Source organism: Mixophyes fleayi, chromosome 1 (genome assembly GCF_038048845.1).
Source record: "Mixophyes fleayi isolate aMixFle1 chromosome 1, aMixFle1.hap1, whole genome shotgun sequence".
NCBI classification, from domain to species: Eukaryota; Metazoa; Chordata; class Amphibia; order Anura; family Limnodynastidae; genus Mixophyes; species Mixophyes fleayi.
Window position 1 is genome coordinate 398,174,149 of NC_134402.1, and position 27,704 is coordinate 398,201,852.

General features: G+C 41.2%; 1 protein-coding gene and 1 long non-coding RNA gene across 2 annotated transcripts in view; one reads left to right on the top strand and one right to left on the bottom strand.

The window, feature by feature from the left end:
- Positions 1-10,600, bottom strand: part of LIX1 (limb and CNS expressed 1) — a 149,520-nt gene extending 138,920 nt beyond the window's left edge. Inside the window, exon 1 of the mRNA XM_075181322.1 lies at positions 10,283-10,600. Within this exon, the coding sequence (XP_075037423.1) occupies positions 10,283-10,391 (109 nt within the window). The 5' untranslated portion in view covers positions 10,392-10,600. The remainder of the gene's footprint in view (positions 1-10,282) is intronic.
- LOC142098504 (uncharacterized) overlaps positions 1-27,704 on the top strand; it is a 1,185,945-nt gene that overhangs the window by 451,520 nt on the left and 706,721 nt on the right. The gene's annotated exons all lie outside the window — the stretch shown is intronic.

Below are 27,704 nucleotides of genomic sequence, written 5' to 3' on the forward strand. Positions count from 1 at the left end.
AGTGGAGGGCGGGAGGGGGGCTTAGATAGCCACCAAAGTACCGTGGTCCATTTAATTTTACTTCCTAGCTCCACAGTCTGTGCAGGCTGCTTTTTTTATATTCAACTACAAGTGGAGGGCGGGGGTGCTTAGATAGCCACCAAAGTAACGTGGTCCATTTAATTTTATTTTCTAGCTCCACAGTTTGTGCAGGCTGCTCTTTTTTATATTCAACTACAAGTGGAGGGCGGGGGGGCATAGATAGCCACCAAAGTACCGTGGTCCATTTAATTTTACTTTCTAGCTCCACAGTCTGTGCAGGCTGCTTATTTTATATTCAACTACAAGTGGAGGGTGGGGGGGGGGGCATAGATAGCCATCAAAGTACTGTGGTCCATTTAATTTTACCTTCTAGCTCCACAGTCTGTGCAGGCTGATTTTTTTATATTCAACTGCAAGTGGAGGGCGGGGGGGAGGGGGGGCATAGATAGCCACCAAAGTACAGTGGTCCATTTAATTTTACTTTCTAGCTCCACAGTCTGTGCAGGTTGCTTTTTTAATATTCAACTACAAGTGTAGGGTGTAATATACACCCAAAGACGATGGCTACATTGCCAATAATCAAAGATGGAGGAGGTAGACAACCAGGTTTGACTGTATAATTTTTTGAAAAAAATTGTATTTTTTTCAAAAATAGCAAAACAAAACCAAACAAAACCAAAACCAAAACCAAAACACGCAAGGGCGGTTTGCAAAACCAAAACACGAAGGTAATCCAGATCCAAAACCGAATACAAAACCAAAAACACGGGGGTCAGTGACCATCTCTAGAATAGCGCTACAAAACCGGTATACCAAGGCTGTGTCGCGGGAACGGCGGACTACTGGGGAGCTGTCTGTTCCGCAGTGATACTTGATTTACCCATGATTTTGCTCATCCTTAAAATAAAGTATATCTAGAAAAAACGAATTTTACACAGAGCCTTATGCACCACGCATTCATCATACACTATACACAATAATACTATGTAACAAATAAACATCACATATAATAATAAGTGAATCATTTTAAAATCCAAAAATGACTGCTTAACAGGTAGTTTAATCTAGACAGTGCATAGCTGAATGCATTTATATTTCTCTGCTCCGTCTGTTCTGCATTTACACAATTTTCTACTGAAAATGAATAGCAGATGGGCCACTCGTATCTCGGTTTATAAGAATACAATGGAAAACAAACCTTTGAAGAGTTTTTTTTTTTGCTTTTATATGGAAGGTGCTTTCAATTTAATTTATGGTACCAGTGTTTCTTGTTGCCCAGACTTTGAATGTATCCAGTGAATGTATTGTGTTTAATGATGATGTTCTGGACATTGCCCTTGTATTTAAAAGAACAACTATAGTTCCTGATTATTGCTTGTGTATATACTCATCATACAGTACTAATTACATGTCACATTCCCTAAAAGTAAGTCACTGGGAAGAAGTACTGTGCAGACCACAACTTCAATATTTCCTAAGTCAATACGAAAAATGCTTGAGGTAGAACTTCATAGATGTTCCATTACTGCTAATCCAATTGTGGTTCATTAAAGGGGAAGGTAATAATCTGTTTATAAGTAGGATTTATTTTCAATTTGACGGCTAGAAAAGCATATGGACATAAAACATATGGACTATGGTCCACAGTATGTAGAAAATAACCTATTTCAGCATATTTAGATTTTATGCATGATGCCGAGAGCACCACCTTGGACTCATCAGAGGAAAACATCAAAATTAAGACAATATAACAATAGAAAAGAGCAGCACCATCTAAACCCCAATTCTTTCAATTGTCACAGAATGCAATTAACCAATTGCTGAATTATTACCTAATAAATACATATATACAATATATATATATATATATATATATATATATATATATCTATAATATAAATGTCTAGTGGCGTGTGTTAGTCTGTCTGTGTGTGGAAAAAATAAAACCAAGCTGCAGCGCCACCTGCTGGGCGGAGTTATACACTGACCTACTAAATTCTTAGGGGCATATTCAATTAGCTTTTGGATTCGCGGTAACGCGCGTTGCCGCGAAAAGTGCGCGTTCTTGCGGGTATTACGGTACCGCATTATCGCGGATTTTCGTTCGCAACCCTATGGGCTGCGAACGAAAATCCACGTTATTGCGGTACCGTGTATTACGTTTCGCGGCTGTTCCGGCGCGTTACCGCGAATCCAAAAGCTAATTGAATATGCCCCTTAGTGTGTGTGGAAAAAGAAATTCAGGAAAGGGCTGAAATTTGGTATACTAAGATGTTTTTAATTTGTTAATTTAATTTGTTAATTGTTAAAAGTGTTTATAAAGATTTTAAAAAAATATATATATATTTCTTGAAGGAGAAGTGACAGTTGGGAGTGGTTGGTGGTTGCCGGGGGTGACAGTGGGGAGTGGTTGTTGGTTGAGGCCTGGGCTATGGCCCAAATGCATGACAAGAACCTTTTTAACACCTTAAGTAGCTTTATTTGACTAGAATGCATGAGTATCATGCACGGGTTAACTTGTAATATATATAAGCTTAGCGGCGTGTGTTAGTCTATGTGTGGAAAAAAACAAAACAAGCTGCAGCGCCACCTGCTGGGCGGAGTTATACACTGACCTACTAAATTCTTAGCATTATCTAATATATAAAAGTTAAAGCCTAGCGGCGTGTGTTAGTGTGTGTGTGTGTGGAAAAAACTATTTTCTCAGAAAGGGTTCATCCAATTGACCTGAAATGTGGTATACTGACATTATTTGACAAAAAAAATTAGAATAGTGAAGTCAGTTAACTTCCATCATCCCCCCTTCCCCCCCGTGGGAGGGGTAGTAAAGGCTAAATTTACGAGTTGAGGGCTCAAACTAATTTTCGTGAGATAATTTTACCTCATGAACACACATGTGTAGCGGCGTGTGTTAGTGTGTGTGTGTGTGTGTGTGTGTGGAAAAAACTATTTTCTCAGAAAGGGCTTATCCAATTGACCTGAACTTTGGTATACTGACATTATTTGACAAAAAATTAGAATAGTGAAGTCAGTTAACTTCCATCATCCCCCCTTCCCCCCGTGGGAGGGGTAGTAAAGGCTAAATTTACGAGTTGAGGGGTCAAACTCATTTTCGTGAGGTAATTTTACCTCATGAACACACATTAAAAAGGGCGCTTGCGTCAGGAAGTAACGCTCTTCCCCTGAGGAGGCCTGGGCTATGGCCCAAATGCATGACAAGAACCTTTTTACTACCTTAAGTAGCTTGATTTGACTAGAATGCATGAGTATCATGCACGGGTTAACTTGTGTATATATATATATATATATATATATCTACTATATAAAAGCCTAGTGGCGTGTGTCTGTGTGTGTAAAAAAAAAACAAGCTGCAGCGCCACCTGCTGGGCGAAGTTATACACTGACCTACTAAATTTTTAGTGTGTGTGGGGAAAAAAACTCAGAAAGGGCTGAAATTTGGTATACTAAGATGTTTTTAATTTGTTAATTTAATTTGTTAATTGTTAAAAGTGTTTATAAAGATTTTAAAAAATATATATATATATTTCTTGAAGGAGAAGTGACAGTTGGGAGTGGTTGGTGGTTGCCGGGGGTGACAGTGGGGAGTGGTTGGTGGTTGCCGGGGGTGACAGAGCGAGAGGAGTGTGATACTCAGGACCGCTGAGAGAGATCCCTGTGTCTGGATAGACATCTGGATAGATGTGGCGATAAAGATAAAGGATGAGGTGATGGAGAAAAATGATGAGGTGGTGACATGTGGACAAAACCACGTTAAAAAAGGGCGCTTGCGTCGGGAAGTAACACTCTTCCCCTGAGGAGGCCTGGGCTATGGCCCAAATGCATGACAAGAACCTTTTTAACACCTTAAGTAGCTTGATTTGACAAGAATGCATGAGTATCATGCACGGGTTAACTTGTGTATATATATATATATATATATATATATATATATATATATATATATCTTTAGGGGTCACTAATAAGTTTACTCTGATGAAAGACAAAATAGAGCTCCATATGTAAATATTAAAGGAGTCACCATGCTAAAATAAAATTTAAGGAATCAAGAATTCAGGGCTGTAATATAAATAGTTGAAAACATGTTATTCATTTTGACTGGTGCTTTATTTTCAGGACATTCTTTTTTTAGTATATATATATATTTCAAGTTGGTTTTAATCTGTTGTTTTTAATCAGAGCAGTCTGGTTCCTACCAATACTCCTTGTAGTTTAAAGGCGCAGGCAGACAAGTCTGCTATTATAAAATTATAAATTGTTAGTGTAGGTACCCATCTGAAAGAGTTTGCCTTGACGTGGCAGATGGGCATCCACAGTTTGATCAAACTGTGCCAGCTCACATTTTCTCCTTCTGGGTAGTCCTGCAATAAAATCTGAATTTTAACATGATCATTTCTATGCTATCTATCTCTCTATCATACTTGTCGACATTTGAGATCTTCCATCTCTCTGCTGTGTACTGGGGGCATGACCACGGGAACATTTAGCCCTGTTAAACAATGTAATTTTTGGCCTATTACAGCACGGGCAGGGCCAGAGTGACGTGATTCGCTGTGAATCGCCTCCATCTACTTCCCTAAGGAAGCAGGCAAGATGCTGGACGTTGCCCTGCTCTCCCGGGAGTTCGGGAGGACTCCCAGAAATTTGTGAGTCTCCCAGATATTCCGGGAGAGTAGGAAACAATGACATATATCATATTTGTCCACTCCCCTGGAATGTCCGGGAGACTCCCGAATACCGGGATAGCAGAACATTCTGCCGCATGATACATTGACAATGAACTGTGCTCATATATATTACCTACAGTGTGCTGCTGAATTCCTCCTCTTACTAGAATTTCTTCTATAGGAACTATTGATCGAAAATATTACCAAGATATTACCAAAAGAAAAGTCTGAAGCTCCACTGGGGCAGGGACTGATGTGGATGCTTAAACATTCTGGCCCTGATTCATTAGGGAAAGTAAGGCAGAAAAATGAGTAAGTTTTCTCCTGGACAAACCATGTTACAATACAAGGGGTGCAAATTAGTTTATTATTTTGCACAGTTAAATACTGGCTGTTTTTTCATATAGCACACAAATACTTGATAGCTTTATTTGTACATTGTAATGTAAAGTTGATCTAGGACATGCCCTACCCAACTATAAATCTGTTCCCACATTTTAAATTTAGCTCCCCCTCCAACGCATCATGGTTTCGCCAAGGTGCAAACTTACACATTTTTTTCCTCTTTCCTTAATGAATCAGGCCCTATGAATTGCTCTATATCATCAACAGTCATTTATATAGCGCCAGCAAATTCCTTAGAGCTTTACAATAGGGAACAAACGCAGTACTAAAACATAATACAGACAGACAGAGGTGAGAAGTCCCTGCTCGCAAGCTTACAATCTACATAGAGATTAATAATAACAGAAAAGACTAAGGGCCTGATTCATTAAGGAACTTAAATTAAGACGTTTCTTATTTTAGTCTCCTGAACAAAACCATGTTACATTGCAAGGGGTGAAAATTAGTTTTCTGTTTTGCACATAAGTTAAATACTAACTGTTTTTTCATGTAGCACACAAATACTTGATAGCTTATTTGTACACTGAAATTTAAAGTTGATATTTGTGTGCTACATGAAAAAACAGTCACTATTTAACTTATGTGCAAAACAGAAAACCGATTTTCACCCCTTGCATTGTAACATGGTTTTGTCCAGGAGACTGAAATAAGAAACTTCTTAATTTAAGTTCCTTAATGAATCAGGCCCTAAGTGTTTACTCTTGGTAAAGCTTTTTGTATGGAAAGCAGAGAAATACTTAGGAATATCAGCACCATGGGCAGGGCTTCTGTTCACTGACTTTTATAAGTGACCAATTCGTAGCCACAGTTCAGGAAAATATCACAGAAAAAGTCAGGCCATCCTTCCAGAGATAGCCAATGCCAGCTTCAGGTGAGCTCTGAAGCCTCTTTATTTATTAAGACATTATTGACAAATAAAATCCAAGTTCTGCATTCACTAGAGCATGTGAGGTCCTTCCTTTCCTGACTTCACACAGCTTCACTGATAAATAAAAAAATAAATATGGGGAGTTTAACACGTACACACACAGACACGGCCTTTAAATATTCACTCCCACTATCTTATATCTGTTTATCATGGGTAATTACCTTTATCCTTTGGCTCTTGCAAACAATACTTTCTTAATGTAGTATATAACAATAGTCCTGTACTTCTCTGCTTAGTGCAGCAGTACATATATATACTATTTGCTTACGATAGTGATAACAGTACATATGTTTTGCACATACAATGGTCAGCAGGAATAGTGGTTTAACTTGGAAACGTAGCTATAGGCTAAGTTATCTACTCATGTAACCACTGGACTGTGGGAAAACCTTTAGCTCCTCCTAGTGGATAGATAAACTGTGAGAAGTTGCAGAATTGGGCAGGTATGTTAAAGGTGGAGGATAAAGATGAGCAAAACACATTGTTCATTGATTAGTGGGTCAATTAATTTAAACAACAAAACATGGAAAGTTCTTTCACAGAGGTTAGTAGTAAATATAAGACATCTTACTGACACTACTATTTTGTAGGGTATCCAATCTTGATTTCTATTGTATTGCAGCTCCTCTATGATCCTACATGGAAGATGTGTGCTTCTGCCGAACGTCAAAAATAAAGTGACATTAATTAAATTTCTAGATTGAAAATCATTGGTTCAACCTCTCAAACCAAAGTAAAAGATAGAGTGCATGAAATAGAAAGTACAGGACTATTGTACAGAACTAATGCACCATTTCTCCAAACTATGCACCATTTCTGTGAATACCGTCCACCCCATTGAGCTCTACTAATCTGTACAACCCTGCAGGTATTATTTCTCTGGGTGAATTTTAAGAGGTACATATTGCATATACAATATCAGTTATTGTTACCAGAGGTCCCTATTTCACAGGGACTGCACCAGTTCTGAGGGTTAAATCCCCAACAAAATTATTTCTCTGAAAAAAGTTCCTGCTTTACATAAGCCATTGTGTCTTATAACAAGTTGGCAATTGTTGGAATTTAAAGAGAAGTTAAAATGTATTAAAATCTTCTTATTGTTATATATAATTCCTACTTACTGTATACTGCATGAGCAGGCACAGGAGTTTCCCATATCCATATTCTACAGATGGTGAATAAAAACATTAACCTAGCAAGGTGAGATAGTCTCCCAGCTATCTGCCTCCTCTCCTGCGATGGAGGCAGTCTCTGAATTACAGACTCATCTCAGCGCTATGTCTGTAAACACTAAATGTATTGTAATGGTTCCAGCTTGTAGCTATTACAGACACAGAATTCAGCAATAGTGAAATTGTATTACCACGGGCAGAGCCATTCTCACGGGGTGTTCTGGTGTTATACTAACGGATGTGTAATATAAGAGCTGCAGCAATAGTAAAAGCAGTGGTGTTGGCCAGGGGTATAATGACAAACTTGTAAGTGCCACAGGTTCATCGGGGTGGAGATGTATTAAGAGGGGGCTTAGGATGGGGAATTGCTGTATTAGTGTCACACAGACTGGTTTAATGCTTTTGATGGCCCACAAGGGCTGGTGTGGTGCTTAATGTGGGGACACACAGTCTTATGTAGAATTTTTGTGTGAGCACACATGCTGGTGTCTAATACTCTTGTGGGGGCCACGTAGGCTGCTGTGTGATGCCATCATATCTGCATACAGATTGGTGTGTGACAGGGCCATCTATTCCATTGGGCACGATGGGCAAGTGCCCGGGGGCCCCACGGGCAAGGGGGCCCCATTGGCACGGCTCTTAATTAGAATAAATAATCCTGCAAAAGAAAAAACCTGCAAAAAAACCTTCAAGGGTCACTGAGCAAGTAAATCTATCTATCTCTATATCTCTATACATCTATATCTATCTCTATCTCTATATATCTATATACATCTATATCTCTCTCTCTATATATATATATATATATATATATATATATATATGGGCCCCGGTGCAGTGCTTTGCCCGGGGGGCCATAATATTGTTAAGGTGTGTGATGCTGTTATCCAACCTGGTGTAATCACTTAACTGCACCCCCTACCCACCCAAGAGTTGTTGTGTAGCCCACAAAGTTTTCATTACTATATCACAGAATGGAGCTAACAGAAAGAGACCGCTGATATGAAACTGGGCTTTTATTATTTTGTTATTTTCTGGGGGGAATGTATAACATATATTATATCAACCACTATATTTCTACCTATAGAACTTTTTAGTTTTTTTTTTTTGTTTTTTTTTATGTCTTTCTAATTGTATTTAACAGTGGAACTAGAAACTCAGACTGGACTTCCTGTTCTATGCATAATAAATCAACACAAAGTCATACTTCTACCTCAATTCCTGATGTGTCCAAGTTATTAGAAACATAACAGGTGTATCTAAGTGCTGCACAGTTCTCCTCCGTCAAACAATAACTTGCAAAAGATGAATATATTGTGTCCTATGCCTGCCCCTATCTTCATACAAATGAAGATATTAGAGATGCAGCTTATAGAGAGCCAAGAGAAGCTGCATTTGGGAACAAATCAGAGCATGAACCGAATGTTGAAAATCATGCTTGGCCAGGACCCTAGAGGACCAAAGATCCATTATAACATTATTTCATCTCCAGTATATCAAACAGAAGCCTACAATATTGCTGAGAAAACTGAGAGACTTTACTCACTGCAATAAATACCCAATAACCAATGTTGGTGTAAAATGAATGATTTTGGTAATATTATATGCTATGTACGCCAGGTGTTTTAAAATGGCACATGCATCCACTTGCACATTAAAATGCTGTTAGTAACTACCGCCATATCTCCCCACTGCTGGCAGAGAATATATTATTACTGGGCTCAGTCTCCCCTGTTGCACAATTCCTGCACAGAGCGCTCACTTAAATGTACAAGTTCCCGGATGATTGCCGTTGCTATCAAACGCTTTTTACTTTCAACATATTAAACAAATACACATCTAGTATGAACTAATCCTCCAAGATTTCTTCCTGTAATTCCTATTTGCTGTTGCACACACATACTGGGGGAGTCTCCTGAGAAATACATTGGTTTCATTAACTCTAATGGACCTTTCGCTGTAGCGGAGAAACATCTCCCACTCTGAGCTTGGGGGCATAAGGATATTAGTATTTAATAGGTACAATAAGAGACTGATTACTTACTAAACACAATATTATTCATGTCTTAACTTTCTATTTGCCGCAGTTTAATGCACATATATTTGGAAACAAAGTGTTCTGCCATAGACATATATTATATATGTTCATATATTATATTATATTTATATAAAGTTACAGGCATAACAGGCACGAGCATAACACATTTAAGAGAAGTATAAGGTTATGTATATCTCCATGTGAGTTCGAGTGGCAGATAATGTATCACCTATAAATGGTCCCCTTAGTGATTGCAATAATCCCCTAGTACATTATATGCTTACCGCACATGAATCAAAATACTCATTGTAATCTGGTGAAATGAAAGATAACTACAACCCAGGGATAGACAAGCTGTGTCTGTCAGGCTGCTGTGGAACAACAAGTGCCAGCATGCCCTGCTGCCTGGAGAGCCACAAGCTGCCTATCAACCTAACACTCAGCCAAATTATAACGTTTTTAAATATACAGCTATCAAAATATTTAGAGTCCACAATGATTACTTAATGTGACAGAATGAAACAAACAAAGCAAGCATAACAAAATACCACAAACCACAGTACTACTAAGTTACTGTATTGCTATAGGATATGAAGAAGACAAATAAATAAACCATTGCTTATATAGAGAGATCAATGGATTGTGTGCTTGGTTCCCTGAGGACTACTGTCAGGGTATGCTGGCACTTGTAGTTACACAGCAGCTGGTGAGTTACAGGTTGTCTAAACCCACTATATTGTGTTATGAAATGGTTGCAGGGTTAACTAACAGCCACTAAAGTATATACATTATCCAAAACGATTAAATGATGCAACACAATCACTCAAAACAAGCACAACAAAACACACAGTGGAGTTAGTAACATACACAGCACTGTTTGTGTATACAGTTCCTTAAAGTGTACATGTGGGTGCATGAGGGCAGTTAGAAGGTTGGAAAGTAACATGCTTCAACCATATAAACACTAATAACATTCTATCTTCTACTCAGTGGCAGAGGTCGTGTTGGATGAGATCTATATTTCCATACTCACAGTCTCTAAATACCACGCTGGGGTCACTCTGAGGCAGCACCTGGGTGACTAGAAGTTGCAGAGAGTCTAAGGTCCTGTCCATGTTAGTTGTGTCCCCTTGCAGCTGCATGCACAAACTATCCTCATGCCTGGATTATCCCATCTCTCTGCTGAATGTGTGTAGTTCATTGATGCAGTGGATTACGGAGAAATCTCTTTTAACATCTGCCAATCAGGCATAGGCCAGAATCTAAAGACCCTCGGGGGTCCTCCTCCCTGGCTTGCTTATCTTTGTTGTAGGCTGAGCTAATTAGCTGTATGACTGGCTGACAGATTCATTCCACGACTTCTCCCTGTGAAACACACCCACCTACAGGCCAGAGAGTGCAAGCAGCAATAGGAAAGAGTCACTCTCTTCAAGCACTTTCACTACTTTGCTACATTAAGAAGGAATCTATAATTCATGATTATATTTTTGGGAATTTTAAATAATAACAATGTAAAAATTAAGTGTTGAATTTTGCAGTGCTCTATAAAACAGGTTATTTGTTAGTAATAGCTGCTTAGTCTGGATGTTGCCGATATCTCTATCAATATGGTTTTGAAATAGCATTATTTTAGCTCAAAATTTCACCTCTAATATATTTGTCTACTCTCCCGGAATGTCCTGGAGACTCCCAAATTTTGGGTGATTCTCCTGGACCCCACCCACTTCCTAGTGAAGTGGAAATGATGGGAGGCCTCAATGAAGCAATTTGTGATGAATCGTGTCATTTTGTCACACTGCAATGATGCAATAGCGGCATTTCACCATAGTTTGCTATGCCATGCCCTCTAACTTGCACATAACCCTACCTTCATAAAAGTATGTTATAACTATAAACTACTTAATATTTGGCACATCCCTCATTAATTTAAATGTCTCTATTTTTTTATACCACTAAACTGCCGTTTCTCATCATTTCTGTTTCTTTCTTATGCCTAAAATTAGGACCATCATAACTGTCTTTATTACAAGTGACAAATGTTTTCCTCATCTTAGTCTACAGCAGTGGTTCCCAAACTTTTGCAGTTCACGGCACCCTTAGTGTCTCCAAATTTTTTCAAGGCACCCCTCCAAAATAATTACTGAGCAGTCCTGTTTTAGAAGTAGTTGGGTCAAAAAATTGTAATAAGTATTTAGGTCACGACAAAAAAGAAAACTTATTTAGTTGTATGCAAAAATGCCCCTCTGCATCCAGAGACACTGCCCCCTCTGCATCCAGACACTCTGCCCCCTCTGCATCCAGGCACTCTGCCCCCTCTGTATCCAGGCACTCTGCCCCCTCTGCATCCAGGCACTCTGCCCCCTCTGCCACGCTGTCCCCTCCTCTGCCCTCTGTCACGCTGTCCCCCCTCCTCTGCCCTCTCTCACGCTGCCCCCTTTGCCCTCTGTCACGCTGTCCCCCTCCTCTGCCCTCTGTCACGCTGTCCCCTCCTCTGCCCTCTGTCACCTCCTCTGCCCTTTGCCACGCTGTCCCCCTTCTCTACCCCCAGGAACGCTGCCCCCTCTGCAGCCCTCTGTCACGCTGCCCCCCTCTGCTGCCCGCTGTCCCCCTCCGCTGTCACACTGTCCCCCTCCGCTGCCCGCTGTCCTTCTCCGCTGTCACACTGTCCCCCTCCGCTGCCACCTGTCCCCCTCCGCTGCCACCTGTCCCCCTCTGCTGCCACTTGTCCCCCTCCGCTGCCACACTGTCCCCCTCCGCTGCCACCTGTCCCCCTCTGCTGCCACCTGTCCCCCTCCGCTGTCACCCTGTCCCCCTCCGCTGCCACACTGTCCCCCTCCGGTGCCGCCATCCTTTTCACTCTGCCCCACGCCAGACATGAAAAAAAGAGAAGACAGAAACTTACCAATCAGCGCGGCGCCGGGACCCAGGAGTCTCCTCTGCTCCTCTGCTGCTGGGTCCTGGCGCCGCGCTGATTGGTAAGTTTCTGTCTTTTCTTTTTTTTATGTCTGGCTCGCGGCACCCCAGTGACAGCGCCGCGGCACCCCTGGGAACCGCCGGTCTACAGTCTGAGTAGGTCATTTATTTAAATGAGGAAAAGTATGCCTTATTTGTGGTGTATTTTCATCTAGGTGAAGCAAGACCCTTAGGGGTCTGTTTATGGAAGGGCAAATTGCCCTATTACTGTCAGTAGGGCTCGTTATTGTATCACCCAACACATTAAATCAATTACTGCTGGTGATAACGCCGCTGGCGAAGGCTTCCCGCATGTCTTTGCATAGGGAAGCTTGTGTATCGAGCATTGTGAGGGTGGTTGTATCCAGCGGCAGAGCATAGGCTGAGCAGGTCGGAGCCAGGGCCGGTGCTAGGGTCCTTGGCGCCCTAGGCACACTTTCAAAATCCGCGCCCACCTTCCCTAGGCACACCTTTAAACCCCCCCCGGCACACTTTCAAAATCCCCCCGTCTTTCCTTACCTTAACGTGCCTCCATAAAGCTGCTCCTCCCCTCCACTCACTGACACTGTCGGGCCGTGATGATGATGTCACGCCCGACAGTCAGTGAGTGGAGGGGAGGAGACGGAGCGCCCCATCAGCTGCTGGAGGGGAGGGCGGCGGTGGTGATCCAAAGCCCCTTCGCCCTCCCCGTGGATTTATCTGAAGCTGTGCGGCGGCCGTGGAAGGTATGGCCAGCGGTCGCCGCACAGTTTTAAAGTAATTTTAATTCTGTGGCACCCTCCAGAGCCTAGGCAACTGCCTAACCTTGCCTAATGGGAGCGCTGGGCCTGATCGGAGCACCTGCACTGGGGAACCAGTAGCAGGCAATAGGCGCCGGCATTGGCAAAAAGGACACCATTATTCTCCCCTAAGAGACACTTCAGAAATGACGCTATCTCTATCGCCCCCATCTCTGCCTTTGTGTTTCCCTCTCTATATGATTACCTATCTGCCCCTTGTGTGTGTCTGTCCCACCTTTGTGCCTGTCTCCTTTCACCCCTCTTACCGTATCTATCCTCACCTTCTTCTACCATGTGTGCCCATCACCCACTTTTCCCCTGTGTCGCTCACAACCCAATTATCCTTTTACCCTACACCTTCTCCCACCTCTTCAACCTAGCCTCTCTTCTTCCCTTACCTTCCTCTTCCTCTGAAATCACTGGAGTCCAGCTGGCTGCCTATCAGAAGCGCTGTGGACGAATCTGAGGATGGCGGGTAAGCACTATTTTCTGATTTTAATAAATTTTGCCGTATGACCCAGATATCGCCGGAAGATCTGATGGGTTTTGCCAGTGACTGCTTCGCCAAGCGATTTGCAATAGTGTTATGGCGGCACTTATACAGTTGTATCCTATTCTGTTAGCAGATTAAAATCATTTAATCATTATTTTGTTTTATGAATAAAGGTTTCTAATTTTTTTTTTTTTTTTTTAATAAAATGTATTTATTTTTCATTTATTTCCACTTTAATGAAATGAAAGCCCAAATCTGGCAAGTCAACTCAAACACTAGGCTAAACACAAAAAGGAGGGTGGTCCCCTTAGTGCACAAATGAGGTGTGCGCCAAGAGGACCACCCTCCTTTTTGTGTTTAGCCTATTATTTAAAGGGTTGGGACTTTCCCTTTATCCTTTGGCCCCCCAGGCAGCCACTCTCTCTACATTTACGAACAAGGGAGCGCGAACCACCCTCTACTTTTATCTACAACTCAAACACTAGACTGGTAAAACGTTAAGTTAACCCTTACCGTTTCTGACCAGTACCACTGGGGCAGCTGTGTATCGCTGAGCTGCGCTGGCGATATGTTTTGGAAAAATTTTCTTGAAAAGGATTTTTTTTTTCTGACTGAAAAGTGGAGATAAACAATTGATACATTGCTTTTAACAGAAAGAAAATGAATCATACTCCCTGCCCATCTTGATAACGATAGTTTAGACAAGTGTTATCAAAATGACTTTACTACAAAACCAGAGGTAATCAATAAATCATTTTTTTAAGTAGTTCTTCTGCGGTTTCTTTTTTAGTATAGTAAGAAGCCTCAAAATATCAGACTTGTGATTACATAGCATATCCTGCCAGCGGGCAAGCTGTGACTTGTAGTTCCAAAATAGCTGGAGAGCCATAGGTTACATGGATAAACAGCCAGCCACATAATACACACACCCAGTTACACTGTCACACACTGTACCCCCGTCCAAAATTGCCCCTGCTGGGTGTTTTTCCCTTAAACTTGGCGCCATGGCTGCACACTGTACCTCAGATTGTATCGCCACAATACTCACTCTGTTAACGCCATATCAGGGTCCCATAAACAGAACAAAAGCATATATACCCTTTATTTTTAGAATAAAGCATTTTGTAATGCAGTAATATTTTACAAAATGTCTTTTTGATTATTAAAATAAATACAATAGTGTAGTTCTATTAAAAGAATAACATTATATATGTTATACATAATAATGTTGTTTAAGAGTGTGTTTTTAAAAAAAATAGTTTATTTATTATTATTATTTTTTTCTAATAATGGGACTGAAATCCCAATCCGTGCTTTCGGTTGTATTGTGCATGTGCAAGCTGGCGACCTGGCTCATGTATGCTTACAACTGCGGACACTGAAACAAAGAAGTGGTAAGTTTCATTGCTGTGACATGAAAATAAAGTTATCTATACCATGGGGAGATCTTATAAATAGTCCACTTAGTGAAATTATTGGAAAAGTGTTGCAAGTTTTAGATGAGTTTGATTGGAAGCCTGCATTGCCCTTAATGTCTTCTTCACATAAACAGGTCATTTAAATGTCTTGTCCTGCAAAAATAAAATCTAATTTTTGTGGACCGGGTGTCACAGTGTGGTTGATCCTGGTAATATCCTGGAAAGTTGAGGAATACCCCCCTCCCCCATCTGCCCACATCCACCCGTCATTCTGAACAAACTCTAAATTATACATCCATGTGTAGTAATATGAAAACAGTCATATTGTCCACAAAATACTTCTGTAACCTCACAGATACATCACCTCACCTCACAAGACCTGCTATTTTGGAGATGCTCTGGCCCAGTTGTCTAGCCATGGCAATTTGACCCTTGTCAAAGTCACTCAGATACTAACACTAGCCAATTTTTCCTGCTTCCAGCACACTGCACACTTTTGTGATAAAAAATGGGTCGTTCTGAAGAGCTCAGTGACTTAAGCTGGTACTGTGATATGATGCCACCTTTGCAATAAGATGGTTATCCTTGCTGGATATTCCACAATCAAATGTAATCGGTATTATGAGAAAGTAGAAGCATTTAGGAACAACAGCAACTCAGCCACGAAGCGGAAGACCACGTAAAATCACAGAGCGGGGTTCAACGACTGCTAAGGCGCATGGTGTGTAAAAGTCGCCTACGCTCTGCTGATTCAATAGCTGAATAGTTTCAAACTTTCACTGGCATTAATGTAAGCACCAAAACGGTGGGAGCTTAATCACCAAGACCAATGCCAAACATCGGATGCAGTGGTGTAAAGCACACCGACACTGGACTGTGGAGCAGCAGAAACGTGTTCTGTGGAGTGACGAATCACGCTTCTCTGTTTGGCAGTCAGATGGGCGAGTCTGGGCTTGGCGGATGCTGGAAGAACATTACCTGCCTTACTGCATTATGCCAGCTCTGAAGTTTGGTGGAGGAGGGATACTGGTATGGGACTGTCTTTCAGGGTTTGGGCTAGGCCCCTTATCTCCAGTGAAGGGCAATCTTAATTCTTCAGCATACCAAGCCATTTTGGACAATGCTATGCTTATATCCACATTGGTCGGCATCTTGTAAATAGAGAGGACCTTACAATCCTTTATATATTTATATATATATATATATATATATATATATATATATATATATATATATATATATATATACACACACACATACATATTTGTACATAAAATATCAAATTACTTTTCTTAATACTTTTTCCACCAGAGCTCTCATAATTTGCACCACAAGAGGCCACAGCATTTTTGCACTTACACTGAATTGGTTTCTTCTTGGTTTAATATTTTGCTTTATTTTCTTTCCCTGTGCAAGAAAATGTTGATTGTTTTTCCTCAGGGCTTTATAAAGGGAAAAACAGTCCAAAAATCACCTTTGCATGGCTTTTCTCTTCTCTTTCTCTTTGCTACTTTCATGATATTAACTCAAATAAGGAAATAAAACTCTCATTTACTAGTACACCAAGTATATGTAATTTATTGGAAGTTTGATGTGTGTTTGTGGCCTTTATAAAGTGCACGTGGTTCTAAGCTTTGCTTTTTTTATTTACTCTATTTTTTACTTTCAACCAGGGCCTGAATATCCAATAGGCTGACTAGGCTGCAGCCTAGGGTGCAAGACTTTTGGGGGGTGAAAAATTGTGACAGGGAGAGGTATAAGCTGAAATTAATTGTAAAATATAAAAAAATAGTTTTTCTCCAAAGTAAAAAGAAAACATGACAGAAAACAGCAAGGTTTTTTATCTAGACATATTCCCATAATAAAGGCAGACGACAATGATGACAATGAGGATAAGCGAGGAAAAGAGACAAGGATGGCGATAAGTGCATACATGACAGCCACCTCCCCCTCCATCGTCATCCTCAGTAACGCTGGTTCATGCCTCCATTCTGGTATACAGTTCTGATTTTAATAAAAACAAGATGATATTGCTGTGATCCTTTTAAAAAGCCAAGTGAGCTGACACAGGAACATAAATACTGCTGGGGGTAGGGGTGAAGGACACTGGATTTTAAATGAAAGAGGGGTTTCTTTTTACCTACCACATATTAGCCCAGTGTACAAGGCGAGGGGCACTATGAGCATATTAGTCTAGAGCAGCCTGAGGCCTTAATCAGGCCCTGCTTTTAACTAGAATACATATTTAACATACAGCAAACGATGTAACCTTGATGATGTCATAGAGAATGAAGCCTGAGCATGTACACATATTCTCTAACATTAGGATTGCTGTGGAAGAGACACTGCAATGTAGAAAGACACTGGTTAAAGATCCTGTATAACATACTTGCCAACATTTTGGATTTGGCTGCCGGGGGCAAGGTGGGCGTGCGGGGCGTGCGGGGGGGCGGGGCTCCGAAATTGCGGCATTTTACAGCAGGGGCGGGGCCAAATGGCGCAATTCCCGTAGAATCACTGTATTTTGGCCCAAATTCTGCTCGATGCGGGATATTGCCATACTCTCCTGGGAGTCCGGGAGACTCTCCCGAAATGCGGAAGTCTCCCGGACATTCCGGGAGAGTTGGCAAGTATGCTGTATAATAAGTACATGGATCTCACTCTTGGGGATCCCTCTTTAATTATTATTTATCAGGGGTAGTCTCTAATTGATTATGAACATTCCCTGTATATTAAGTCAGTAGTCTCTGATTTAGCTACTGGTAGCTGTATTCTTTCCTCCAATTATATATAGGGAGCAGCTCCTATATCTATAGTATTGCTAACATTAATAAGAATCATATCTAATCCACCTGAAATTCTAACTATAGTTGCGTTACAGTATGGTTCACATTGACACAATTTAGGAGCCCTTCACTGGGAATTAGTTGCTATTTACAGACATCTCCCATCTCATTCATTCAAAGTGGTAATTGTTCTCTTTTTTTCTTCTTGGCATCAGTATTTGCACTATAATGTGAGGGTGCACCGCCCGATAGGACTAATGAGACTGAATAATACATTTCTAAACTATATATTATAATTGGGTAAAGTGACTGACTAAGTGAGGTGGTAGGTTTCCTTACTGTATGTAAACATATTCTCTAACACTAGGATTGCTGTGGAAGAGATCATCTGGTTCTTAGTAGGTGGTATAGATGGATTGGTCTTTTATTTATTATTTGTTTATCACTTATATAGCATATCACACAGAATAATCAATTATTGACATCAGTCCCAACCCAATGTGTATACACACACACACACACACACACACACACACACACACACACACACGCGTTCATTTTGTCAGACGCCAATTATCCGATAAGTATGTGTTTGGAGTGTGGGAGGAAACAGAATACATGGAAGAAACACACACAATAAATGGCTATTGGGTAATATATATTGACTTCCATTTCATATAGATTCTTCACCAAGATTTTCACAGAAACAAGGTTAGCGCTCTAAATCTATCCCCATGAAATTATTCAAAATACCCCAAAATAGACCCGGACACCCCAATCAGGGAACTTCCCACTAATTATAAAGCATAGCAAATATATAGCCTATACTGGAATGCACAGTTAGTGCAGGCTCTGGAATTAAGGCGTTACCTGGATGATCTGTTTTGTGAACAGTTACTATGGTGTCTACGATAGTAAGATAATTGTCTAGAGTGGGGCAGCACGGTGGCTAAGTGGTTAGCACTTCTGCCTGTCAGCACTGGGGTTATGAGTTCAATTCCCGACCATCTCCGGGTGCTCTGGTTTCCTCCCACACTCCAAAAACATACTAGTAGGTTAAATGGCTGCTATCAAAAATTGACCATAGTCTCTCTGTCTGTGTGTTTGTATATTAGGGTAATTTAGACTGTAAGCCCCAATGGGGCAGGGACTGATGTGAATGAGTTCTCTGTAGAGTGCTGCGGAATCAGTGGCGCTATATAAATAAATGATGATGATGATAGAGTATACTTTTGAACTTTTGTTTCCTCTATGCCTTCCCGGCCCAATTCCCTAATGTCCTCCAGAACATTGTCTCCTCCATGAGCTCTTCCTTCTCTTGTATTCCAAACAGGTATGAAGCCCAACAGCTGGTAGGATTGTACAATGGAGATATAGAAGCGTGCATATGCTAAATACAAGTGAATTACTTGAGTCAATGGACACAGGAAATGCTGTTATGCTTAAGGCTAAAATCAGTACTGGGAAGGGGATCGTGAGCAGTTATATCCCAGGAACTGTGCAGCACTTTCCAGAGCTCAAAGTAAACAGCTTGAAACAGCTCTTATATAATCTGCTAAATTACTGAGGATATTGTTTCACTGAACCATCAAAGAACACGTTTTATAATAAGCATTTCCTCCCGGCAGTGCTAGTTCTTCATTGACTGTTCTTCTCTGGTCTCAATGACCATTCCTTCTTCCCACCCAATGTTTATTAAAAGCTATTGCAATGAAACATAATTACTCTAACTACCATTACTCATTCAACATACTACTTAATTAATAATGTCAATTTAATTACATAAACTCAAATATTTCCTTTTAAGATCATCTTCTTCCAGATCAAAGGAGGTAGTGCTTATCCATTGGGGTGAAATTGTATCCTGGTCTAACAAAATACTTTATAGCTAATTCATTTCAACATGAAGTATTCCCAGACATGTAACTTATTGACAAGTCTCAGACTGTTTTAATAATTCATCAAATTCTCCTATTACAAAACTAGATGTTTCTGCTCAACACTTTGACCTGTTATATGATTTCCCAGCACAATGTGTCATCTGGAATGCTGCATTTATCATCATACTGTGTGTATTATTGGCTGCACACAATCTCATTCCAGTGAATCATTACATCTTTTTTTTTTTTTCTTTAACACAGGGATGGGCAACCTTTGGTGCTCCAGCTGTAGTTCCTATGATACTCGTCAATTCATCCCGGGAGATACAGTATATAAGAGATGGAATGCAAAATTCTGCCAATACCTCAATGAGTAAGGACATTAGCAAAGTTATTCATATTTGAAAAGAAGTGACCATAAATATGTAGAGAATAATCCACTTTTATATCAATTTTAGATACTTGCACGGTAAAGAACCCATTAGGTCTACGCCTAGGTTGACAGTTCCGCCATCGCTTCCCCAGGATAGCAGTGGAAACTATTATTAAGATTGGTGTATGATATGTGCAGAGCCCTCCCTCTTCATTTTTCCAGCAGCACAAGTAATGAAACTTCTAGTGCAAATAGCCATTTAAGCATCATGTACACACTGAAATGTCAAACGATATCTCCTCTCCTCTATCCACCATTACAATCTGGCTTCCCATCATCACTCTACAGACACATCACTCACTAAAGCATCTTAAGTATAGCTTAACTATATCAGCACTACGTCCATTATACTGATCTGCAGAATTTGTTTCATTTCATTTATATGTTTTATTTGCTACTAAAAACTGTCCAATTGGTGATTGAGGGGACTTCAGTATCTTTCTGTGTATCCACTTTACTTCCTCGCTTTGTCCTCTCAATTTACAGACCATTAGGCTCTGTTTTTGGACCCTTTTTTTCATCTATAGATCTTGACCACCTAGAAATCCCTTTCGGTTTTCAGAATCATCTCTTATGTTATTTAATGCTTATGTTACTCAAATCTCCTCTCCAGATCTCCTGTATCGCTGTCTGGGGTGCAGCTGTTTCCTCTTTTATATGTATATCCTCCCACAGCTTTAAATTTAACATGGATTCAACTATAATAAGTTTTAATTACTGCAGTACCGCAAGCTCGCTTGCTTAGGGGTTATTTTTAACTCATTCACTCCCCACATTGAAGTGCTTACAAAAGCCTGCCATTTACAGCTTGAAATGTCAAATCTGTCCCTTCCTAAAACTATTAACATACTTTTTCATGCTCTTATCATATGTTGTCTGGACTACTGTAACCTCCAATCCTATGGTCTATTAGACTGAGTCTGTTTGTTAGGAATACAGCCAGACTAAGACTAGGTACACACTGAAGAACTTTCCGGCTGACGTGTTATCGACAACGACTTTCCCTTCGACCGAAGCTCCGATCGCTCGGACGATTAATGCGTACACACTAGTCCCGTTTTAGACGATTAACGAAAGACAGACCGTCCAGACAGCAACTTTTCACAGCCATATTGTCGTGAGCAAAGATTAGAATTTTTGTACACACTGAAACGACTTATGAGGTCCTTGTAACGATATCCACAAGAAATTAAGTGGCAGAGCATGTTCAATAGTACCCACCCCAAACCTCTCAAAAAAACAAAGGTAACACATTTTCTTCATACATTAGCACATGTACAGTGTACACAACCACACAGAAGCAATTTTTTATGAATATGGGTACTTTTGAAGAACAACAAGCAAAGAAAAGAAATAAATTTCAAGTGCAGAAGCGTTGGTCAGACCTAAAAAGAAAGAACAACGGAGACTGATGTGAATCCGTAGAAACATTTAAAAAAAGCGAGTTTGACATGTTGTGCAACTGTTTGAAGGACTTGTTAGTGAATTTGTAGATAAACGACTGACAATAGTAAATTGAACATGTATTATTTCCAGAAAGAAGAATGCATGATGACACGTGCTGGGTAGGTACCGAAAATTTTAAAGCTGAACATGCACTTGTTAAAGCAGAAAAAAGACACACCGAATGAGAAGAAAAAAAAAAAAAAGGTATTTGAAGTTACATGTGGAAACTGAAATTTATTTGGGTGGAGAAACCATTATAATAATCAAAATGGCACCTAAATTTACAAAACCTATGGAGGTAAAGGACATCTTTGCAGAGATGCAACAAGAGGGACTACAACATAAGGTTATTAGTATATGTAGAAGGTGAGCAGATTAGGACTTTACTTGCTGTTGGAAAAAACTTTAGTTTATTACAAATATAAAGTTGAATGCTAAACTTCTTCTTTTCCTTTCCTGGTAGATACCATTGTCATATAGGATGAAAGTTCCGAGGGAGAAAAGAATGTTGGTAGTCTTTTGCAGAGTGTAGTAGAGACGGGAAAGCTTGACGAATATTTTAAGAGTTAAAAGGCAAAACATCATGGAGATGTTTCAGTTTTTTGCACAAGGTTAGTCCACAATGCACTAGCCAGTTCACCTATTAAAAGTCCAATGTTATAGTACGAATATAAATATGTTGAAATTTTTATTTTTCAACTGTTAATTTTTGCAACATAGTTCAAAAATAAATTGCTTGGATTTACAATGTTTGGTCGATTCAGTGTATTTTACAAATATATGCATTAACAAGTAAATAAAGGTTTGATTATAAAAGATGTTGAATGTACATGTAAAGGGTTACAGGACACAGGTGCAAGATGCAGGGCTGCCAAGAGGAAGTACAACAACTTCATGGGGCCCCCCCTATATTGACCATGTCAAAAAAAATTGCGCCAAAGTTGTGCTGGGTGTGCTCATACAATTGCGTGAGTTGCTATGCATCATTAGGGCGTGGCTAGCGCGTGAAAAGTGCTACGTCACCCTCGTACAGAAAAAAACCCTGCATTGTTGTGTACACCATTGCCACAAGAGTGCAGTGCCCGCTTGCCAGAGCGTGACGTATGTCCCAGCACTCCTGACTTTCAGGACATCTAGCACCACAGTGCAGTATAGAAAGAATGCAGTGTGTAAATAAAAAGTTCACAGTCTTGGCCTGCCCCTTACATTGGGCAGAACACTCACCAAAATTTGGGATTGTCACAATAGAATCACAACATTTCACAGATTCTCCTGCTCTCTCCTACCTATTTTTGTCACTTTCACCACCTGTGGCTGCTGCTTTCTTTAGTTGCGGCTTGTCTGGGTCCTGGAATGTTGGGTGCCCTATTTGGGAAAAAAAAATGGGTACATTTAGAAAACTACAACTAGCCCCGGCGTTAAATCAATAGCACCCACGAGCAATAATTAGGCCTTCGTTCAGCCCCAACATTAAAATAATAGTATTCCCATTTATTAAATAAACCTATTTTCCTCCCTCCAAACAGCCCCAGCAATAAATTAATAGTATTTACATTTCATAAATATACCTATTTCACGCAACCATCACTGCCATTAAATAATTCATAGTCACATTTAATAGAGACCTGTGCCATCACGCATGCACACATTACCACAAGCCCCCTGTGCCATCACGCACACACACACATTACCACAAGGCCCCTGTGCCATCAAGCATGCATTACCACACGTTCCCTGTGCCATCACGCACACGCATTACCACACGTCCCCTGTGCCATCACGCACACATTACTGTGCCCCCTCATGCTGCTTCCCCCCCCTTCATCACTTTGTTCCTTGCTCCCCCTCTCCTTCATCACTATGCCTCCCCCCCTCTCCTTCATCACTGTGCCATGCTGCCTCCCCTCACCTTTTTCTTCATCACTGTGCCATGCTGCTCCCCCCCTCTTCCCCATCACTATGCCTCTCTCTTCCCCTCCCCCTTCTTTATCACTTGGTGCTGTTTTCCTCCTCTTGTCTCTCCGTTCCTTTACTTACCTTTTATTAGCTTCTTTCATCTCTTCTCTTTTCTCTTCTGTCTTCATTCTTCTGTCTTGATCCTCTCTGCGTCGCTCCTCACTGAATGTTGGGCGAGGAAATTCAAAGCGAACGAAACAGAGAGGAAGGAAGGACGCTGACTCCGCGATCACGTATTTGTTTTCTTTTTGTTTTTTAAATACCGAGCTCCCTCCACCAACAAAAGGGACGGAGCCAACCTCGACACGCTGCACAAAAAATATTAATTAAAAAAAAAAAAAAAAAAAAAATATAAAAACATTTTTTGTTTTATAAAAAAGACAAATGTCAGCTGTGAGGGCCTGGGCAATTTGTACCCCCCTTGGCGGCTCTGGCAAGGTGCATTACCATTTACCCAGTTGCACTAATATGGAACCAGACACATATAAAATACGCATCTATAGGAAACACAAAAACGTGTTATATACAAAAATGTATATAATTATGCAGGCATACAAATGTAATACACATATTTTGCCTTTTATTAATGTGTGCTGAGTGTACAATAAAGTGACACATAGTTATAATTAAGGAGGCAGACATAAGCAATACAGATATAAATGAAACATTGTTTTTTTTATAACAGTACACTGACAAAGGTTTCTAATTAAAATGGCAGACATATGCTATACGCATTAATGCAATAGACACCTGCTACTGCTTTACCGCTAGAAGTGCCTAATTACAAAATGAGTGTTGTGCGGACACCAGACCACGTGGGACTGGTACAGGCATCAGGAATTAACACACTCACCCCCAAAGGAGTCGCAGCTCGAGGAACTATCGGCACTTGGTCGTGGAAATTGGAAAATTATACACACTACATGATCGTTAGGTCGACTGGTCACAAAATATTAAACAGTTCGACCAACCAAATGAGCCGACAATCGGCACAACTTTAGACCACCGTCTCACTATACACACTAACCCGACTTTCCTGATTTGCCCGATTATTGAACAAAAGCGCCTCAGTATGTTCCCAGCCTAAAACCTTACAACACCTGTCTTATCTCTAAGTCTTCCCCCAAGTGTACTCTCTGCTCCACAAAATCTTATTTATAAAATGGAAAAAAAACACACATAATTTTGCCCAAAATGTGCTTATTTGTCTGTCTGACACCTACATAGGTACAAATGCATATTTCACTTTGGGGAACGGACTCTAAAATAATCCTGCACCTATTTTCCAGCTGGAAATGTGCATAGCGCAGACAGTAAAATGTCACTTCAAAAACCAGCATACTGTCACCAGAATTACATCTTTCTCCTTTCATCTACACTACTGCTTGCTCAATGCTAATTTATGTAATAATTATCTCATGGGACCGAGGGAACATTTGGACTATTTAGTACAAATATCACTTTCGTACAGTTATGGTTTACATTTAAATTGGTTAAAAAGTGCTTAGAAATGAACTTTCCCATACAAAGTATAGAGGGTCATTCTCCACCACTTCCCAATACTAAAGGTCTGGTTGGTGTTGCGAACCCCTCTAGCCGATACAGCACAACCCGGTCTACTACGCCAATCAGGTGTTCACTGGAGTCCCTGGTGGTGGGGACAGACTTGGCTGCAGACTGACAGAGGTTCAGGAAGTGTGTACCGGCTGGGGAGAACCCAGGCAAGCGAAGCGAAGTCCAGTCTAGGTTCAAGGGCCGGCAGCAGACAGCAAATCCAATTAATAAGCCGAGGTCAAGGGTCACGAGCAAACAGGAAGGTCGGTAAACATGCCAGAGGTCCGGGTCACAAGAAACACAGGCAGGGTCCAAATCCAGGCAAGGGGTCATACACGGACAATCCAACAGAATATCCAAGGAAAGGAGCAGAGCAGGTCAGCAGACTGTTAACAGAAGCTATAACCGGCAGTGAGGCTGCAGACCTCACTGCCTTAAATACTAGTCGCCACCAATCAGAGCCTAGCTCTGAATCACTCACAGCCCCCTGCATGATTAATTGCACCAAAACATTAATTAGCCCACAGACTAGAGCAAGGCTTGTTTAATCAAGCTACAGGTTTTTGAACTGCTGCGCATGCGCACCCGGCTTCCTCCGCTGCCGGGACGCAGCGCAGAACACAAAGCTTCCGACCATTGCCTTAGCAACGGTTGGCCAGGATCTGGAAGGGACGTCCCGGTCGTCAAGGTGACGGCCAGGACACCAGTGGGCACAGTAAGCGAGCAGCGGCGGATGCGAGTACCGCCGCGGCTCGTGACAATACCTCCCCCTTGATACCCAGTTTTCCCAGGGAATTTTTTGAAAAATTATTTTAAATGTTTGGCAGCATGAAGCCGTCTTCGTGGAATCCAAGACCGCTCTTCCACACCTCGATTCTTCCATTGTACCAGGAAGTGCACCTGACCCTGTACCTTTTAAGAATCAAGAATCCTCTGAATAACACATTTTTTAGGTCTGTTCCGACTTTGTCCATATGGACTTGGAAGCTGGGATTGACTTGGGTAAAGTACAGGTTTGAGCAGGGAACAATGGAACGTGTTGGGAATTCTCAATGACCCAGGAATTTTCAACCTAAATGCTACAGAATTAACCTGCTTGATGATGAGAAACAGACTGATGAACTTAGGGCCCAACTTCCTGCAAGGCTGTCTGAGCCTAATATTTTTTGTAGAAAGCCACACCTTTCTGGCCCACTTTGAAGGAGTAGGTGGTACGGTGGCGATCCGATTTTTTTTTCGCAGAGAATGAGGCCCATCTTAAAGAGGATTGCACTTTTTTCCAGATGACCTTGAGATCAGCGGCTGTGGAACGAATCTCCGGGATACCAGCAGATTTAAGGTGATTATGGAGAATTGGACCTAAGATGAAAACCAAAATTTCAGTAGAATGGAGAGGTTTGAGTAGATGAATGGGATGAGTTATTGTAGGCAAACTCTGCCCAGGGTAACAAGGAGGACCAGTTGTCATGAAATTCTGAAGTATAACACTGTAAGAACTGTTCTAATGACTGGTTAACCCTTTCAGTTTGCCCATTAGACTGAGCGTGATATGCAGATGACAGATTAATCTTGATTCCGAGAAGGGAACAGAAGGATTTCGAGAATTGTGCTATGAATTGGGAACCACGATCGGAAACGATATCAGTAGGGAGTCCATGGAGACGGAAAATATGTTGGATGAAGAGAACGGCCAAATCTCGGGCGGTAGGAAGCCTGGTTAGCGGTATAAAATGTGACATTTTGCTGAACCGGTCAACCACGACCCAGATGGTATTGTGTCCCACAGAGGGTGGCAGATAGACTATAAAATCCATGGACAAGTGTGTCCAGAGTTTTGCAGGAATGGCCAATGGGACCAACTGACCTACTGGACGAGTCCTGGGGATTTTATTCCTGGCACAAACCTCACAAGATAGGACATGACTTTTGACGTCAGCAGACAATGATAGCCACCATACAGTGCGGGAGGATTTCCAATGTTTTATAAATTCCATGATGTCCAGCAGTCTGACTATCATGCGCTTCAGCAAGGACTGCTTTCCTTAAGTGAACTGGGACGAATAAGCATCCTACCGTATTATCAGGAGCTAATGTTTGAAACCTTTAAATTGTGATGCTCAGGTCTTGGGTTAACCCGGCATGGACTCTGGAAGAGGGAATGATAGGCTCCGGATCTGTAACGGGAACATGATGTGCCAAGAAGCTTCTAGACAGAGCATCTGCTCGGACATTTTTAGAACCTGGTCGGTAGGTGATCACGAAATTGAAACAGGTGAAGAATAGCGACCAACGGGCCTGTCTGGGATTCAGGCGTTTGGCCGACTGTATGTATTGTAGGTTTTTGTGATCCGTTATAACAGAAATCAGATGTGTAGCGCCTTCGAGCCAATGTCGCCACTCCTCAAAGGCCCATTTAATCGCCAACAGTTCCCGGTTGCCCACGTCAAAGTTGGCTTCTGCTGAAGAGAACTTACGGGAAAAGTAGGCACACGGATGCAAGCGATGAGTATGAGGGTCCTTTTGAGACAAAATGCCACCAGCACAGACGTCGGAGGCATCAACTTCAAGAACGAAAGGTACTTCGGGATCTGGGTGTCTAAGGACCTGAGCAGATACAAAAGCTTCTTTTAAGGTTTCAAATGCAGTTTCTGCTTGGGGCGACCAATTAGTAGGATCCATCCCTTTGCGAGTCAGGGTGACAATAGGAGCCACAATGTCAGCAAAGCCACGAATGAACCTTCTATAATAATTGGCAAAG